We start from the raw sequence: 17,954 nt of genomic DNA, 5'->3' as shown, positions 1-17,954 counted from the left end.
AAACATATAAACACTTACCCAGTGGTAGTTATGACTCCCGTTTTTTTCGTCCACATCAAATAACCACTGGCTCTCGTTAGCTAATGAATATACTACTTTAGCATTTACACCAGCATCTGCGTCAGTTGCTTTGACTGTTAACACCGTAGTTCCAGCAACAGCGTCCTCTCGAATTCGGGCAATGTATCTTGGCCTTTCGAAAATCGGATCGCTGTCATTCTGATCTCGCACAGTTACTGTAAGATTGCATGAACCACGCAAAGATACTGGGCTTCCACGATCCTGACCTGATATAAGAAGCTGATAAACTGACTGTGATTCGCGGTCTAACGGTCGAGCACTTAGAACTCCGCTGTGAGGGTCGATGCTGAATTTATTCCCGGAGTTGCCAGCTAAGAAATAATATAGTTAGATATAACTTTTAACATAGAATTGTTTTATTGATATTAAGTAACCATTTAATAAAGAATACCTGTAATGCTGTACGTGATCTGAGCATTTGGACCCTCGTCTTCATCGATAGCGACCATCGTTCTTATAGGAGCTAAATCACTATTTTCTGGAACGGCTAAGAGCCTGCACGCAGCTTGTGTAAATCTCGGAGCATGATCATTAATATCCGTTACAGTTAATAATAAAGTGGTAATGTCGAACACTGCTCCACCAATTCCACTATCAAGTGCATAAATAGGAATGACATGGAGAGAGCGTGTTTCGCGATCCAAAGGACCCACAGTTGATACCGTTCCCTTTTGAGAATCCACAGTGAACAGACTGTTTGCTGAACCCGATGGTATTGAATAGAATACTGTTTGATTTAAGTTTGATGCGCCTGAAATAGTAAATAGTAAATTTATTTAGGATGATTTAATACAATATTATATATGAACAAAACTATTAAAAGGTAACTACTTTTGCTGTGACTCGTGCAACAAAACTTCCACTACGTGCGTCTTCTGGTAAGCTGGCCCTATAAACTGCTTCTGTAAATTTAGGTGGGCCTCCTGCACTTGTTATAATAGTTTCATCATCCGCGACAAATCTCAAAGTCAAAACAAACTCATCACTGAGCCTTTTCGGAACACCGTTGTCGCTTGCGACTAATATTATTCTAACTTGAGCAGGCAATGGAGCTGAATTGGCGCGTTTAACAACTCCAGTTACAGAATCTATAGTAAATAGTTCAGGCATATCGCCCCCATTTATGGCATACGTTATCCTTCCATTTTCTTTCGAATCCTTATCCTGCGCTTTGACTCTGAATAATTCGCTTCCGGCAGTACCAATATCGCGTACTGTGATCAAAGAAGTATCCGGCCACACAAAATAAGGTGAATTATCATTTACATCTTTTATGGAAACTTTTGTTGTGACGGAAGTTTTCAGTCTTTCAGAAATATTACTTGATTGATCTATAGCTTCTACAACTAAAATATATTCTTTAATCGCTTCATAATCCAAAGACTGTGTTAACGTCAAAGCGCCAGTGAGAGAGTCTAATGCAAATACATCAATTGGATATTGCTTTTTGAGATTGTATTTCAGGGCACCGTTTCTCCCTACATCCGCATCGCTTGCCGTGTAATTAAAAATATTGGAACCCAACTTGGCATCTTCTGATATCGATATTTTGAGAAGGTCAGAACTCCATTTTGGAGCATTGTCATTGACATCCAGTAATTCAACTAACACGGATACTAAAATACTATTTCTTCCACCGTCGGCCACAGCTCTAACTTCAAATCGATGTTCAATATTTATTTCACGATCTAGCGGGCGAGCAACAATTATAGAGCCGCTAAGGCGATCGATTTCGAATGGCACATTATTAGAAGATGGTGTCATGGTGTAGATAATTCGACTACCATCAGTGATTGAGTTCTCAAAATCTTCATTGTAGGAAAACATTGATGAACCAGCAATTCCCACAGACCCTATTACATAACCGATAGCGGTATCTTCACGAACCTAAAAATAAAGGAAAATGAGTTTGTCTACTATTAAGAAGAAAGTCATTTGTATTTATGTATTGAATGCATTAGTTTTTTAAAAATCCATAAAAACGTACTCACCTTGAAAACAAGACTGGAACTTGAAAATGTCGGTCTATCATCATTCATTTCCAAGACTTCAACATTAATCAAGCGCACAGTTCGCCGCGGCGGTCTACCTCGGTCGGCGGCCGCAATTGCAAGACGGTACATGGCACGAACTTCTCGAACCAAAGCAGTTTTTGTACGCAAAACTCCCGACAAAGCATCCAATGCAAAAGCTGAAGCACCTAATAAATAAATTTTATTAATATTAAATTGTAAAAAATATATAAAACACTATTGTTAAAATCTACTCGTAAAAAAGAAGAGATAAAATAATACATATTTTGGTACACTTACATTCAAATAAATTACAATCTTCTTATTGCATTGATCTTACCTTCGCCATCTTCAAGAATATAAACAATAGTAGCATTCTCTCCATTGTCTCGATCGACCGCTCTCAATCGCGCGACTACCGCTCCGGTTGTCCGCCTTCCCTGACGGCAATAGAATCACCGGGCGGGTCGACGATTTCTGGCGCGTTATCGTTTGTGTCAGTCACAAGGACACGCAGTGAAACGCGGGCAAGCCGCGCGGGAATACCGCCGTCGCGGGCTTCGACGTGCAGTTCATGTGTTGAACAACGTTCGCGATCCAGAGGTTCCCGGGTGCTTATCTCACCTATGAATGGACACAAATATTTAAATAACGTTAATTACATTAAGACAGCGGTTTCCAACCTTTCCTTCCTTGCGCCCCCCTTTCGAATGATAAAAATATTGCGTCCCTGTCCCATTCTTATTTTTCTAACAATTTAATTTAAATATACTTAACATAACTGAAATTATGCCAAATAATACACAGTATTATAAAAAATATACATACAAATATAACTGAATAAGAATTTTCTGTTTCACATAAGTAAGATCTCACAAATGGTAATAAAATTTCTAAAGCATTATTTGCCAAAGTAGGAAAATCGTCCTTTACTGGTAACCAAAACAATATATTTTCGTCCTGAAACATCTGCGTCAATATGCTATCATTAGATAAATCAATTATCATTTTCTGCTCTGCTATTGAATTACCAAAATCATCATGTTTCTCAATGACAAATGGATTTCTAATCCATTCGTATTTGGACGTAATTAGATAAAGTAATGCGAAAATTAGTTTCGTACACTAGTCATATGACTGATATATATAATAATAAGATCTTTACTTACTTCTATTTCATCAGTAACACAAGTAATTTTAAAAGTGTAAAACATGTTAAAGTTATAAAGCTATTTGATGCTAGCTATACACAGTTCAAATTTTTTCATAAGCCGTAATCTTGTCTTTATGAACACAAGCACGAATTTGAGATCCTTGCATTGATTTAATTAAATTGCTAAGTCTTTGAAAAATATCAACTAAATACGCAAATTTTGCGAGAAACTTTGTGTCCTAAAACAAGATTGCTCCGTCTCTTTTGTTATCAGCAAGAATTATAGCAGTTTCTTTTTTGAGTTCAAACACTCTTAGAAGTACTTTAAGTATTTTGCTGATTTGTTTTTGACACATACTCAGCATTTAAAAATAATATTTTTGAAACAGCTTCGCGCCCCCTCTGGAACGGTATGGCGCCACCCCAGGGGGGCGCGCCCCGCAGGTTGGAAATCACTGCATTAAGAGCTAAATAAGAATTTAAAATATTTAATTATTATATTTATCAATTATAGATTAGGAATACACTTAGACGGAAACTAAAGGATTTCGTTTGTAATATGTGTGTGTGTAACCCAATTGTCAATGCACAAGTTCCCTTAGTTATTAAACGTTTTCTAGTTATGTCTTCATCCATGAGAAGTCGCAAAAATTAATGTAATCCTTAGCCATGCGTTATGTAGAAACTAAGAACTAATGACGTTTTCTTTTATTTGATCCGTAAATATTCGACGCGATTGTCAAACGACTCTTTCGCGAATGACAACATAATGAAATTCTGATTTGTCATGGTTATATAAAAGGAGTATTATTCCAGACGATACGATATGAGGGTACCTCATTTTGCGTAATATGTTTTTGACAAGCGTGCTTCCTTCATTGTTGTTTTTCATCTCTGGGTACGTAATATGCAAGAAGTCTTCTAAAAACCGTTGAGATCCTTGCATTCGACAGTTTGCTGATAGTTCAATCTAAACTGATTTGAACGTTGTCAAAGACATATGAGTTACTGTCTATTGTCAGTTTGCTGAAGACGATGTAAATTAATTATTTAATTTTCTCATGACGTGCAAAAACGTGATTCATGTGAGTAAAAATAATAATTCGATAAATGCGACTTTTAAATGGTCGACATTATTTACTCTTTTGCTATCACATTAATTTTGCGATCTATTACTAATTTTTCTGAAAACTTCTCAATTACATTATTTCACATAACAATAACTTTAATAATACATAATCAAAGCAACAATAACAATTTAAATATTTATGTGATCTGTACAGTTTGGTGAAGATGTTCACTAAGGACGATTACAGTCAGTGCTGGATTTACAGTAGGGGCAGTCGGGGCTAGTGCCCAGGGCAGCAAATTTTCTGGGGCGGCAAAATTTGGAAATTAAGGAAAAAATTGTATCTATACATCGAAGAACAAGTATTTAATGCGTGATATTTTTTGCAATCATACAGTTATTTTAGTTTTAGAAAAATGAGGCATAAAAATGGGCGGCATTTTTGACTTTGCATTACAGTATATATAATAATCTTACCTGTAGTAGGATGAATTTGGAAGCTAGTATTCGTTGGTATTAGGCTATAACTTATAGCAGCATTTGAATCTACATCTGCATCTACAGCATGCACAACACCAACAATAGTACCACGCCGTTGATTTTCTTCGATCGCGAATTCATATGAATCCCAAGAGAATCTAGGAAAAGAATTAACTCTCGTATATGAACAAAATAAAAATTCATATGAATAAAACTTACAGCAAACCTAAAATTTTTCTAGAAATTTTTTATCATTATACTAAGCTGATGGTTTCAGAAAAAAATTTAAATCATTAAATTCCATCTAATTATGACCCTACAAGCGCGCGTTAACTCGTGACCGTTTAACAAAGTGAATATTAAAAAAAAAATCATTTATTTCTAATGAGTATTTTCTATTTATATAAATTCAAATAAATTCTTTTATACTTTATATTACCTCGGATCATTATCGTTGATGTCCGTCACTATCACAACTATCTTCGTGGTGGCCGTGAGGGCCATGCCAGCGACCCCTGCATCCGTAGCGGCTACGATAAGCTCGTAGCGGTCCTTCGATTCGCGGTCCAAGCTCCCTCGTACGTACAACCATCCGTCCTGACCACCCACATCAAAGGGGCACATTTGGCCACCCGATAGATGATCATTGATCGCCACACCGCCTACGCCCGACAGCCGATAGGAAAGACGAGCATTGTTTCCGCTATCCAGGTCGACGGCAGTCACTTGTAATAACTAAAATAATGTTATAAATAAATAAATAAATAATTAAATTTCGACTCCTAACATATAACTCTCATGACGCGGGTTAAGTTCTCGGTTTTGTATTCATAAAGTTTAACCCTCGCTACTCGGACGTACGATCGTTCGTCGGTGCGCTGCGCTTGGAATATTATATACCTAATAGTGATATACACACATGTTAACTTATTTCCTTTGTATCGGTTTTATTAAAAATGTGCTAATATTGCTTTTAAATATAGTTACTGTAATAACAAAAAAGCAAATTTAACAAAATAAAAAATAATTATGTTAAAAACTATGCGATAGTGGTTTATTATTGTTAAATAATGTATGGTTCATTATTACTACATAATAAGCATTAAGGGGCACAACTAGTGTAACCGCCTAAAAAAAACATGATTTTTGGGAATTTATATTAAAAAAACTACTTTCTCAATCATTTCAAAATTTTAGGAATATATTTACACATGTTTTAAGAATACATAGTAAAATTTTTGCAGAAAAAAATTAAATATTTTTTCAGTTATCATCGATCTCCAACGGCGCGACAAAAAAGGCCCTTAACTGCTGCAGTGATTCCGGCCTTCTACGTGGATGAAATAAAAAAAAAAAAAAAATTCTCGTTAAACTAGATAATATTGTCTGTGAAATGAACTACGATGAAAAAAATAAATAAAAAATTGACAAAATAGCGGCGTTTTTTAAAAAAAAGTCGAATTTTACCAAAAATTTTGGTCGTTTTTTGACTACCAAAATTCGATTTTTGATCCGATCAAAAAATCGATAGTTCATTTTACGGAGAACTATATAAAAAACATGTAAAAAAAAATTGATAGTGATTGGATTATTCGTTTTTGGGTAATCACTGCAGCAAATTCGGTAAATGCTGTTTCGAGAAAAACGCGTTTAAAGATAAAATGATCGTTGTACTATATACTATATATATATATATACTTTCTAAATGGCTGTAACTCAAAAACTATTTGAGATATCGGAAATTTTTATATATTATTTTTAAATGTGTAATCTACCAAAATATGGAAAAAAAAACAAAAATCGATTTTTTTGAAATTTCACACTAGTTGTGCCCCTTAATTTTCAGTTATGGATATTTTTTCCTAATTATTTACATTTTTTGCAGAATTCATACATATGTAATTCAGACTAGATTTTCGAAAAATTCTATATTATTCGGATAAGAAGGCGATAAGAAAATATACCGTTATATAGCCATATCGTTAATTTCGTATAGTATCTAAAGAATTTTATAAAAAATAAGTTTTTACATAATATTGTATATCTATTTTCACATAATATTGTATATCACATAATATTTTATACTGTAGGGACGCGTTTCTATACTCATGCGGTATATAAATGGTATCACACATTCGGTGAAATGTTTAGATAAACACGTCTCCGTTCATTGTAAGTGATTGAAAAAAAGGACAGATATACTTATTTACCTACTACACAAATACACAATGGGCTTTGAATGTACCTATTATGTACTCAGCTAAGAGAGCTCTCTTGGGTCTAATTAAATTTCAATTTCAATAATGTGATTTTGAAGAGACTATTAATCACAAGTTCACGAACCGATAGCTGGGTAAATGTAATCACCGCGTTTATAGACAATAATATACGAAGAAACACCACTTAAAATTTCTCCGGACGTAAGATCTTTAAATCATTTTATATTTAAAACTAAAATTAGTGCACGATTAGAATAATAGAGATGTAGCCATAATATTTTTACTAGAAATATGTAGTATGAAAAATTTATCATATCCATTACACAAACCTTTGTGTCAATTGCTGCAGATTCTTCAATTCTCACTATATATTCCGGTCTCTCAAAAATCGGAGCATTGTCATTAACATCCTGCACTTCTATAAAAATTGTCAGATTTCCAGTGAATTTTTTCTCTCTACCCGTATCCTCCTCTGCAGCATTTACTACCACGACGTAACGCTGTGTCGATTCGTAGTCCAATGGTTGTGTTAAAGTCAGGTAACCACGGACTGGATCTACACGAAATGGTCCGGCCATAGCAGATGACAGTTTGTACCTCGGAGAGCATTGTCGATCAATGGTAATGGCATGTGCTACGTAGAAAGGGACTGCTGGGGATACGACTGCATTCTCGGGGACAGATATGCGCACGGACGCATGCTGGAACCGGGGCACACACTTGTGTACAGGATCAACCTTAATAATAATCTGTAAAAAATCAAGGGTCATAAATATATTGTAAATATAAGAAACGAAATCACTTTTGATATAATTCTAAATTACCTGAGCGTATGCTGTATTAGGGGTCCCTTCTGTTTGCACTGTCAATATTATCAAATCTTTTGTTTTTCCATCTAAAACTTGCCTCTTTGTTATAGCTCCGGATTTAGGGTCAATTGTAAACCACCCTTGATTTTCATCGACAACGAGTGAATATCGAACTGATGGTGCACCTATTAAATAAAAAATATACATTATTTAATTGATGTTCTTATAAAATATTGTATATGAATGCTTAACTTAACAAATTAAAAATTATTAAAAACGACGACAAATTTGGGTTTATTACGTTTTTCAGTAGTAGACTTCAAAGTCTGCATTTTTATCATCGTAAAGTGTTATTAATGACATTTGGTGACTATGGTAACAATTGACCTGTTAGAGTAGGGTAGGGCGGGGCTAGTTGAGCAAATTTTTACTTAAACGGATGTAGCTCCCCAATGAAAAGTCTCAATAAATTGCTATACGGCTCAATGGATTTGTTGTTTATCGCTTAACAAAAAGTGTTAATACTATTTTATGGTAATATGTAAAATTTAAAAGCTACAGCTGTTTAAATGCAAAAAGTCAAGTATGCTCAATGTACCCCATAAGTGGGACAAGTTGAGCACTAAGAATAATGAAATCATAGGTTCAATGTCGATTAGTGATGAAATAAAATAAGTTTTTAATAACCAGTTCTATATTTATAGTCTTTATTGACAGAGAAAACAAAACTTATAATAATTTGCTTTGAATAACTAACGAAAAGTAGAATCAACAAAACAATATCGTATCTTAGGAAATATTTTACCATTATATTCAGTAATTTTGTTTAAAATCATTATTTCTTTATATTATTACTCATAGAGTTAGCTTAAATCTTAAAAATAATAATTAATTTCTGGAAGTTAATGGTAATTATCTTAGTGACAGAACAAGTTTAGCCACTATGCTCAACTAACCCCAACTCGGAATTTCACAATAAAAGTGAGTTTATAAAAAAACCGTGAGAATTATACCTAGAATCTCTGTGCATATTAAAAGTACTATAAATATATGGAAGAATGCCATTTACCTGATTCAAAATAAATAACATTTGACTAATTCATCATGACGAAAACTCGTGATTTCGAAAACGTGAAACTTTTTGGTCTCAAAATAAACAAAACGCCCGTGAGCCTGACTCATTTGTCCAGCGGCCACTAGCGAACGCTGGATGTTTATTTCTCCCAAACCTCTATCTTTCCGCCATATAATGCCTAAACGGGCGGTGAATAGTTTTCGAGATATTTCGATTGCTCAACTTGCCCCTATGCTCAACTAGCCCCGCCCTACCCTACGCAAGAGCTAAATTATTAAGTTTGCTCTACTCTTTCAACAGCACATAAAAAATAGTAACTAAAACAATACATTAGAATCTCACCAATCCGGCACTATTAAAAACGAGAGGGTGCTGGACTATTGAGATGTTTGGATTACTGGATTATAGTAAAAACTGTTAGAGCGTATTAGAAATAACGAAAAACTTTCCAGCTGATTTCCATAAAATTGTCCAGAGTTTCAGTCGCTGAGGGTCTCGGATTATTGCAGGTGCCAAAATAGCGAGATTTTTGTGTATGTTTAATAACAAAATTTTAATTACAGTTGATTTATTTCCTAAACTCTCATCTTTTGAATTAAATCAACACATTTAAAAACAATATCATTAAACCGCACAAGTGATCTTAAATAGATCGTATAATCCTTCTGTTTTCCCCATTATTTCTCTGTTCCCGATGGCGGCAAGATGGCCACGGCGGTCAATTGAATGGCCGCGCATTCGCATCCGGCGTCTCAGTGAACCCGTTGCGTAAGCCAGATCATCGCCAATCGCGGAGTCGCAAGGCGTGGCCAGGCGCTTTTGCGCACATTGACAACGGAAGGAACAGAAGATAAAGTAAAGGAGAACAATAATAGCGATTGCGAAAGCGAAAAAAATGTGACATTTTTTCGGAATTTAATGCAATAGTATATATGATATTTTCATAAATCAAAATGAAATTTACAACCCTCTTTATGAGAAATGTTGCATTTATATTAAAAGTTTGCCAATTTCAATACTATATGAAAAATTTGAAGTCTATTATTATGTATTTATTAGACAGAGCATATCATCAAGCGTAATTACAAAAAAGTTTTATTATCTTGTTAAATGAATAAAAACTAGTGGTACATGGCATTGTGCCTTAAGGCAAATTGCTGGAACCTTCGGTAGGTATCGTAATTAATTTTTAATTGAAATTTTTGAAAATTAAAAAAGGGTGATTTTGTTTGAAAATGTTGAATTTTGTTGATTATTTTAGTATTTTAACATTTTTAAAATTATTTAAAAAATTTGAAATTTTTTGAAAAACTTGAAAAAATTCGTCTTTTTCGAACATTTTTATTTATCTTTGAAAAATTTGAATTTTTAACTTTCTGTAGGGTTCGTTATAGTAATCGCAAAAAACCAAAAATAAAAATTCTTATACATTTTTACGTTTCAAAGGTTTTTGAGCATACTAGCATAACTCAGAAAAAATAAATGTATGTACGAGTATGTATGTTTGTGTATGTATGTTTGTGTATGTATGTTTGTGTATGTATGTGCAGATACACGTTGATGACTTCGAGACCATTAACCAAATTAAATATTTTGGAACATTTAAATCAGAAAGTCTCGCAAAAACTAAATTGCCATTTTTTGCACTTCTTGCCCCGTATCTCCAAAACGGCTGGACGTTTCATCTTCAAAAATTGTATCCGCACCTACACACATACACACAAACACCCATTTAATATAAACTTCTGAAATGTGAAGATATGCAAAAAATTTATTTTTCGATTTCTTCGAAATTACTATAACTTACCTATATAATGTGAATTAAGTCACTTGGATAAAATAATATAATTTATACTAAATTCTTCAACCAGCGTTGTACTAAAGTTAAGTCTGAATATAGTTACATCTGAATTCTAAGTTTTCCTGGACATAAATAATTAAAGTCTTCTCAAATTTCATTTACAAGGCTACAAAGAATATTAAATTAAAAATTTTTTGCGTCTCTTACTATTAAAATTGGATACAAAACTCTGAATATAATATTTATAATACATAGGAATATGAATATATGATAGATTCTCAAAGTTTACAATAAGAACCCATAAAAAACTACTAACAAAGACAGAACAAAAAGGTGCGTTAAGAAACATTCAAACCCAAAATCTTAAATATTAAAAAATTATATTTATAAATCTAAAAATATCTCAATTGCTGCTCAAAGCTAATATTATACAAAAATAAAATGCAAAAAAAAAGCCAATCCACCGCGCTTAGTTGAGTCATGCGTGTTTATCGCAAACTTAACGGGAAAACGCGTTGCTCACCAATGAGGGAAATGAGAAATATAAACGCGAAAGCTGGCTCACGATTTACTTCATAACATTTTTTTACAACTTATTTAGACTAGATGCAACTTAATGAAGGCTTTGCAAACACTAATAGCTGGCTTGTAAACATCAGAACATGATTTACCACCGATAAAAGTTTTCGAATCAACCATTTCTATTCGATGTGCTATTTTTACCGAGATGGTATTATTAAACGATTTACACTTAGAACATGCCTGCAATAGATCTAAAGTTTATAATACTGAAGTAAATAGAGTGTGGCAACTAAGAGTTAACTGTATCAAATTACCAGTTTGTGAGTGTAAATCATTTGCCATATAACGTTGTTATATCGGCATTAATTAAAAAAAATATTGGTAACTAATTACATTTAAGTATTACTAATATCGAAAGACAGAAGATTAAATGTTATAACTTATGTATAAAAATTATGTTGAATCAAAACAATCTTTACCTTGCGCTTTGATGGATCCCACCAGGCTACCAATCGGCAAACCATCTGTCACCGTAAACTCGTACCGCGACTTATCAAAAACCGCCGCTTGCGTATTTGCCGCCAGAACATCTACTGTTACAAGAGCATCCTTTTGGGACTTCAAACCGCCTCCGTCCACAGCCGTTACATTAAAAACGTATCTTCCTGGTGTTAAGGCTGCATTGGCGGTAACATCTGCTGTCGCAGGATCCACTCGAAATGGTAATTGCTGCAATCCACCGGTACTCGACTGTGATATAGTATAAGTTACAATGCCCGATCTCCCTGTATCGGCATCAGTCGCTTTTGCGGTCAAAATAACGCCTAGAGAGGATGGAGAACGCGTTTCGCGCACAGCTGCGCGGTAATGCGACGATTCGAAGGCGGGATGATTGTCGTTGATGTCCGTGACATGGATGGCAATTATGGAGGTAGTACTAAGACCACCTGAAAGAAAATAACATTGAATATTATATTTATATTACTATTATTTCAACGAACTATAGCGATTCTTTTAACCCTTTCAGCGCTTACCGTCTGCGTGAATGTGCATAATTTGCGGAGTGTCGGTATTCGAACGACAGTACTATATTTGTCGTCTATTTGTAGATATTGTTCATTTATTGATTAGTTTACTGATTTATTAATATATAGAAATAAAATGTAAAAAAATGACTCGACCACAATTTGTCGAGAAAACATTTTTGCCCATGATTTTTTTATATTCTTGTTTTGCCTTTTGCACTAAATTTTTTTTTATTTGAGTATTTTTGGTCTGCTATAGTTACAATAGAAAATGTATTTTATTTGAGTAGCTTAGTATGATATTTATACATAACAGAAAAAATAACAAAAAGCCATTTACATTCGAGGGAAACCATCAATATTCTGTGCACAATTAATTTTTTTTCCCAAAAATCTTTACGCAATTTATGCAATGTATGCGAAAAATATCTTAGCACTCAAAGAGTTAAAACAATCAATCTCAACTATTTATTAATGGTATTACAATATTAATTATATTTCTTGTTCTTTTACCTCTGTCTGTGGCTACAACTGAAAATTCGTAATAGGCACGCTTTTCATAGTCTAATTCCGAAGAAATGCAAAGTCTACCACTTGCTGAATCTAAAGTAAACTGTTTTGTCTCAGCGGAGTTGGCATCGTTTAAAATGGTATAATTAACTATAGAATTGACACCGCAATCTGGATCAGTAGCTGCCACCTGAAATAATAAAAAATATTATTAAAATTTGTTGATTGAATATCGAGAAAGTAAATATTGTACCGACTATTTCATTGTTTATGTTTAAGCTTCTTTATGTTCGCGGCCACCATGTCTGTAAAAAATGTGAGGTATTCGCTTTTATCTGCGTAATGAAATCATTGAGCAATTATTCATTTGTGAATCACGTTTGTGGCAATCGCGTTCAGGAAAACGTTTATAAGTTTAATGATAACGCATACGAAGTCTCTAGCAAACCATTAATAATTTGTGATGTAAAATCACATTTTGCATTTCTACAATCTTAATATTACGATAATTCTCACTCTTGCTCGCAAAAAAGAACCGATTCATCTTACTTCATATTTTGTTTAACCTTGCTCGGTTCCGTGCGATACAATTTATTATGAAAACTGCATATTTGAAACAAAAAGCAGACATAAATATATATATATATATATATATATATATATGCATGTATAGGTATATGATCAAGGAAAATTAATTAGCACATTGATCGCTTCGTTCCCGACCGACAATAATTTCTTTCGAAATGCGACTTGTATCTACAAGTACATCGAACTAAAAGGGGACTCGAAATTGGCTGTGATATAAATAGCTTTTCTTACATGTTTTCGTTAATTAATTATATCGGTCTCTGATCGATCTCGATTTATTGTCGTTTTAGTAATTGAATGGATAAAGACGATGTTAACCGTTGCAGGTGTATGCCGACACAAATAAAACAGCTTTGTACGAACTTTTAAAATAGTAATCCGATACTACAATTATATCGCCGAGAAATCCATAAAATATCTTTGATAAAACTATTTCAATCATGTAGTTTTTCTTCGAAGATTGCCATTACTTGACTCACGAACTTTAATGACTTTGGCTTCGACACGTAGAGATCGTAATCGCCAGCGGGTTCATACAATTTTGCCTCATGAAGTCAAATCACGTCAAATAATAAACGTTTTTGGGTAAATTCCTTTAAAACAATTCGCAGAATTACCATTGCACATAAAAACATGAACAATCGTTCTAAAGCTCTCTTCGCACTTTATATGAAAGTTCGGCAAGTATATTTTATGAGAAATTGTTCAAATTAAAAATTGAATATATAAATATATAAGTTATATTTAATATGTTTGAAAATTCGAAAATAGTAACGGTTTTTTAGAGCATGTAAAAAAATGTCAATAAGAGAAATTATTTGTAATATTTCCTATTCAGTATACGAGTACAATTAAGTAATTTCTTTCACAAAGTTTTCTTTAATATATGTATAATAATTATTAATATCGCATCATGTCATAACTTGCATCTATGCATTTGTTTAGGTTAATTCCATCCATGCTAGACCAACATTATAATTACGATGGGTCTCTCGCCTCTCGCTAATGGATTTATAAATATGATACGGAGGAAATAATCTAATCGAGATCTTGAAACGATAAAGAAAAGGGTCAAAGTAGACCTAAAATATCCTCATGCCGAGGGTCTATTTTAATTAAGGTGAGCTGAACACGAAACAGACTCATTTGATGCATTCAGTTCTGATGACAATTAGAAGAAAGAAAATCAATATATTTTGAGTGAAATTAAAAAAAATACATAAAGTATAATATATATATTATATATATATATATATACATATGTAAAACAAAGTTATATATTATTGAATTAAAACCTAATAATTCTGGAAATAGACAACCAGTATGGCTTTCATGTGAACTGCTTTGAGATGCCTCAGTGCGTTCAGCGACCTCATCGTTATTTTGCGAATATTATTAATTCAATTCTTTAGAGGAAAGAATTTATTAAGGAAATACTTGCCGTTTCCCATTAGTGCCTTTCAGTCAGTGCATTACTCAGGCCGAGATTTCTGATAAGAAGGTGCAGGCAAATATTCATGTCAAAACGTTCATCGATAACGCTAGCTTAATATATGAGGAATCTATGATTGAATTTAACTTTTGTCACAAATAAAGTGTTAAATTCGCATGAAGGTTATAAACCTTATGAATTATATATATACCATGAACATCACATTTATCTTCTCACAAATTCAGTTTGCGTACATTTAATTATTCAATTATCACTACTTATTAGAAAATATTTTTAAATTTACTATGTAATAGATAATAGTACATTATTAATAGTTAATTCATAATTGTTAGTAAAGTTATCTGTTAATCTATTTTAATAGCTTCGGAAAACCTGACTAAATGAGAACGCGTAATTCTGCATAACATGTTCCTCTTGAACGCTAACATTGCAAACAACCTAATCCGGTCGAGATTAAGAATTTCCTGATCGTGGACACTGACAGGTCACAAAAGGTATGTATTTGGTAAAAGTTTAGTTAAAAACTACACTTTATTTTTGAATTGGAATATATAAAAATTTCCTTGGAAAAAAATATAAAAAATACCCTGGAGAATATATAAAAATACCCTATAATTTAGTAGATTTGCACTTTATTTTTGAATTGGAATATATAAAAATACCCTTGAAAATACATAAAAATTCTCAAAAACCTACTGGATACATATATATTTCCAATTTGTGATTTTTGATTCATCAAGAATTTCATTATCATTATCTCTGATTGTGGCCAGAAGATTTTGTATATTTAAAGTCCTTTTTTGTAATCGTACAGTTTTACTTGTTCATTTCAGGATAAGTGTAAACATAAAGAATTACATCATAATAGCTCATAGAATACTAAAACATATCTCTGATTATTATATCAGAGAAAAAATAAGACAAAAATGCAATGATTCAGTAAAAGATTCAATTCCGACCCTGTATTCTATTCAAATCTGTGTTTGTAATATTACAGCTTCAGAATATACACACATAGTAAGTGTGAGACTTGAAAATCTCTTTGGACGAGCACAATATGATTGACAAACACGCTGATGGGGGCTCATACATTGTAGCGATAATACGCGACGCCCCGAAGGGTTCGCACGTTCGCCTTCGCATTTCGCCTTACGCTTCGTGGCCGAGGAAGAAGTTGCACATCCAAAACGGAGAAGGTATTTTTGATATTTGAACTAATAACATTCTTATCACGTTCTATCATAAAATTTCATTTTTGTCATGTACAATCATGAAATTTTAAGTAACTTTCTATTATTGATATTATTTCATTTCCATACTGTTTCTTCTCTAGAGAGGTAGGAGCTTTTTGTATAAAGGATAAGTAGTAACAGGCCTTTTTCAAAAGCATCTTCAACGATATTAAAATATTTTTTTGTCTGGATGTGAATCGTCCAGCATAATATTGTCATAGCTACTGTCCCACAGGCCGATGCAGTAAACAGAATTGTGCAGGTGCGTAATTTTTCACAGGTAATATAAAATTGACCAATCATAAAGTTTTGGTTTGCGTTATTATTATTCAGTGATTTTGAAATTCTATATATCTTATTAACTTCCGTAGGGCAAGTTATAGTAATCGCCAAAAAAATCGAAAATGAAAATTTTTATATATCTTTACGTTTCAGAGGTTTCTGAACATTTGGCATACCTTAGAAAAAATGGATGTATGTGTGTGTGTGTGTGTGTGTTGTGTGTGTGTATGTGTGTGTGTATGTGTGTGTATGTATGTGCGGATACAATTTTCGTCGACGATTTCGGGAAACACGGATCAACCGATTTGAATAATTCAAAATGCATTCGATTCGTATTGATAAGGAGACGTGCTGATTACTTTTTGGCGAAGGCAGGTCTAGCCGTTCCGAAGATACGGGGCAAAAGTGCCGAAAACGGTAACTCAGTTTTTAGGAGAACGGAGCGTCCGATTTGAATAATTCAAAAAACGTTTCACTTGTATGACAAGATGAATAATCTATAAAATTTTCATAAAGGTAGGTCTAGCGGTTTAGGAGATATGGAGGAAAAAGTAAAAAAATGAGCCATTTGGCGGTCAAAAATGATCATTAGACATATGCACATCAAATTATCAGATATTTTATAGAGATTTTAACAATAAGTATACATTGTTAACATTCCTATCGGTTCCGTACCAATGCTTATGCGTTAGACAGCGACGCGGCGCTTACGCGCTTTATATTTTGTCCGTATGCAGTTAAAGCAGTACGATTGATTTGAAAAAAAAATTCAGATCTTCCACAATATGTCAAAATAAAGAAAAAAAATTTTTTTTTCAAAAAAAAAAAATTAAAAAAAAAAAAAATTCTTTAAAATTTTTTTTTTTTTTAAAAAAGTAATTTTTTGTCCAATTTATAGTTTCTCAAAAATCTTATTTTTTCAAAGTAAATTTTTTTCAAAAATGTTAATCGTCAAAAAATAATAATTTTTGTTACGGGAAGTTCCAGCAATTTGCCTTAAGGCACGATGCCTTAATTGCCTGAAGACAGAATTCCACTTACAGCTAGTTGCGTTTTAAATTTATCAATTTTTAATAATGTGTACTAATTTTTGTGATGCTAAATTATTCAATAGTTACACTGATGAATGTAAAAAACACGCCCGGGGTTAGTTGATACAAAACTTTGGGGCTAGATGTAACATGCAGGAATGGTATTGTCTGGTATGTAGTGAATCCTACATAGATTCAAGTGAAGAAGATTAGGTGCAATGTAGAGTTCGTAAGATGTGGGTACATGTAAATTGTTCAAGAGACACTTATCTGTTATTTGTATTATGATAATTGTAGTTTACGCTGATTTGTGAAAAGCATTACTACTTATTACCAGCCTCAAACACGAGGTCAGTTGTAACACCGTACTTTTTCTTTTAGAAAATGATTAGTTGGGAAATATTCAACAATAGTTATGGAATTATTTTGTGTTATTCGGTGGAGGAATAGTTAAAGTATTTATAAAAATATAATCAGCGCATCTCAAGGTATATTAATTAAAAAAAACTGTGAAGCTATTTCACAATCATGTAAATTCACTAGATGTAATATTTAAGACAATGTTAAAATTTTTCTCCCTGTGTTTTGTAAACAAATAGCACAATTTCCCTG

The 17,954-nt window shown here is 33.1% G+C and overlaps 1 protein-coding gene across 1 annotated transcript in view; it reads right to left on the bottom strand.

The window, feature by feature from the left end:
• Positions 1–7,592, bottom strand: part of LOC113381294 (protein dachsous) — a 24,890-nt gene extending 17,298 nt beyond the window's left edge. The window contains exons 1-8 of the mRNA XM_026620250.1: positions 7,344–7,592; positions 5,235–5,530; positions 4,793–4,953; positions 2,529–2,717; positions 2,073–2,281; positions 913–1,968; positions 473–749; positions 36–392 (exon numbers count right to left, since the gene is read on the bottom strand). Of these exons, the coding sequence (XP_026476035.1) occupies positions 36–392; positions 473–749; positions 913–1,968; positions 2,073–2,281; positions 2,529–2,717; positions 4,793–4,953; positions 5,235–5,530; positions 7,344–7,592 (2,794 nt within the window). The remainder of the gene's footprint in view (positions 1–35; positions 393–472; positions 750–912; positions 1,969–2,072; positions 2,282–2,528; positions 2,718–4,792; positions 4,954–5,234; positions 5,531–7,343) is intronic.
• Between the last annotated feature and the right edge of the window lie 10,362 nt (positions 7,593–17,954).

This window comes from Ctenocephalides felis, unplaced genomic scaffold (genome assembly GCF_003426905.1).
Source record: "Ctenocephalides felis isolate EL2017-DRISC unplaced genomic scaffold, ASM342690v1 CF-g0.4_SCAFFOLD_00845, whole genome shotgun sequence".
NCBI classification, from domain to species: Eukaryota; Metazoa; Arthropoda; class Insecta; order Siphonaptera; family Pulicidae; genus Ctenocephalides; species Ctenocephalides felis.
This window is presented reverse-complemented; position numbering and strand designations above follow the sequence as displayed.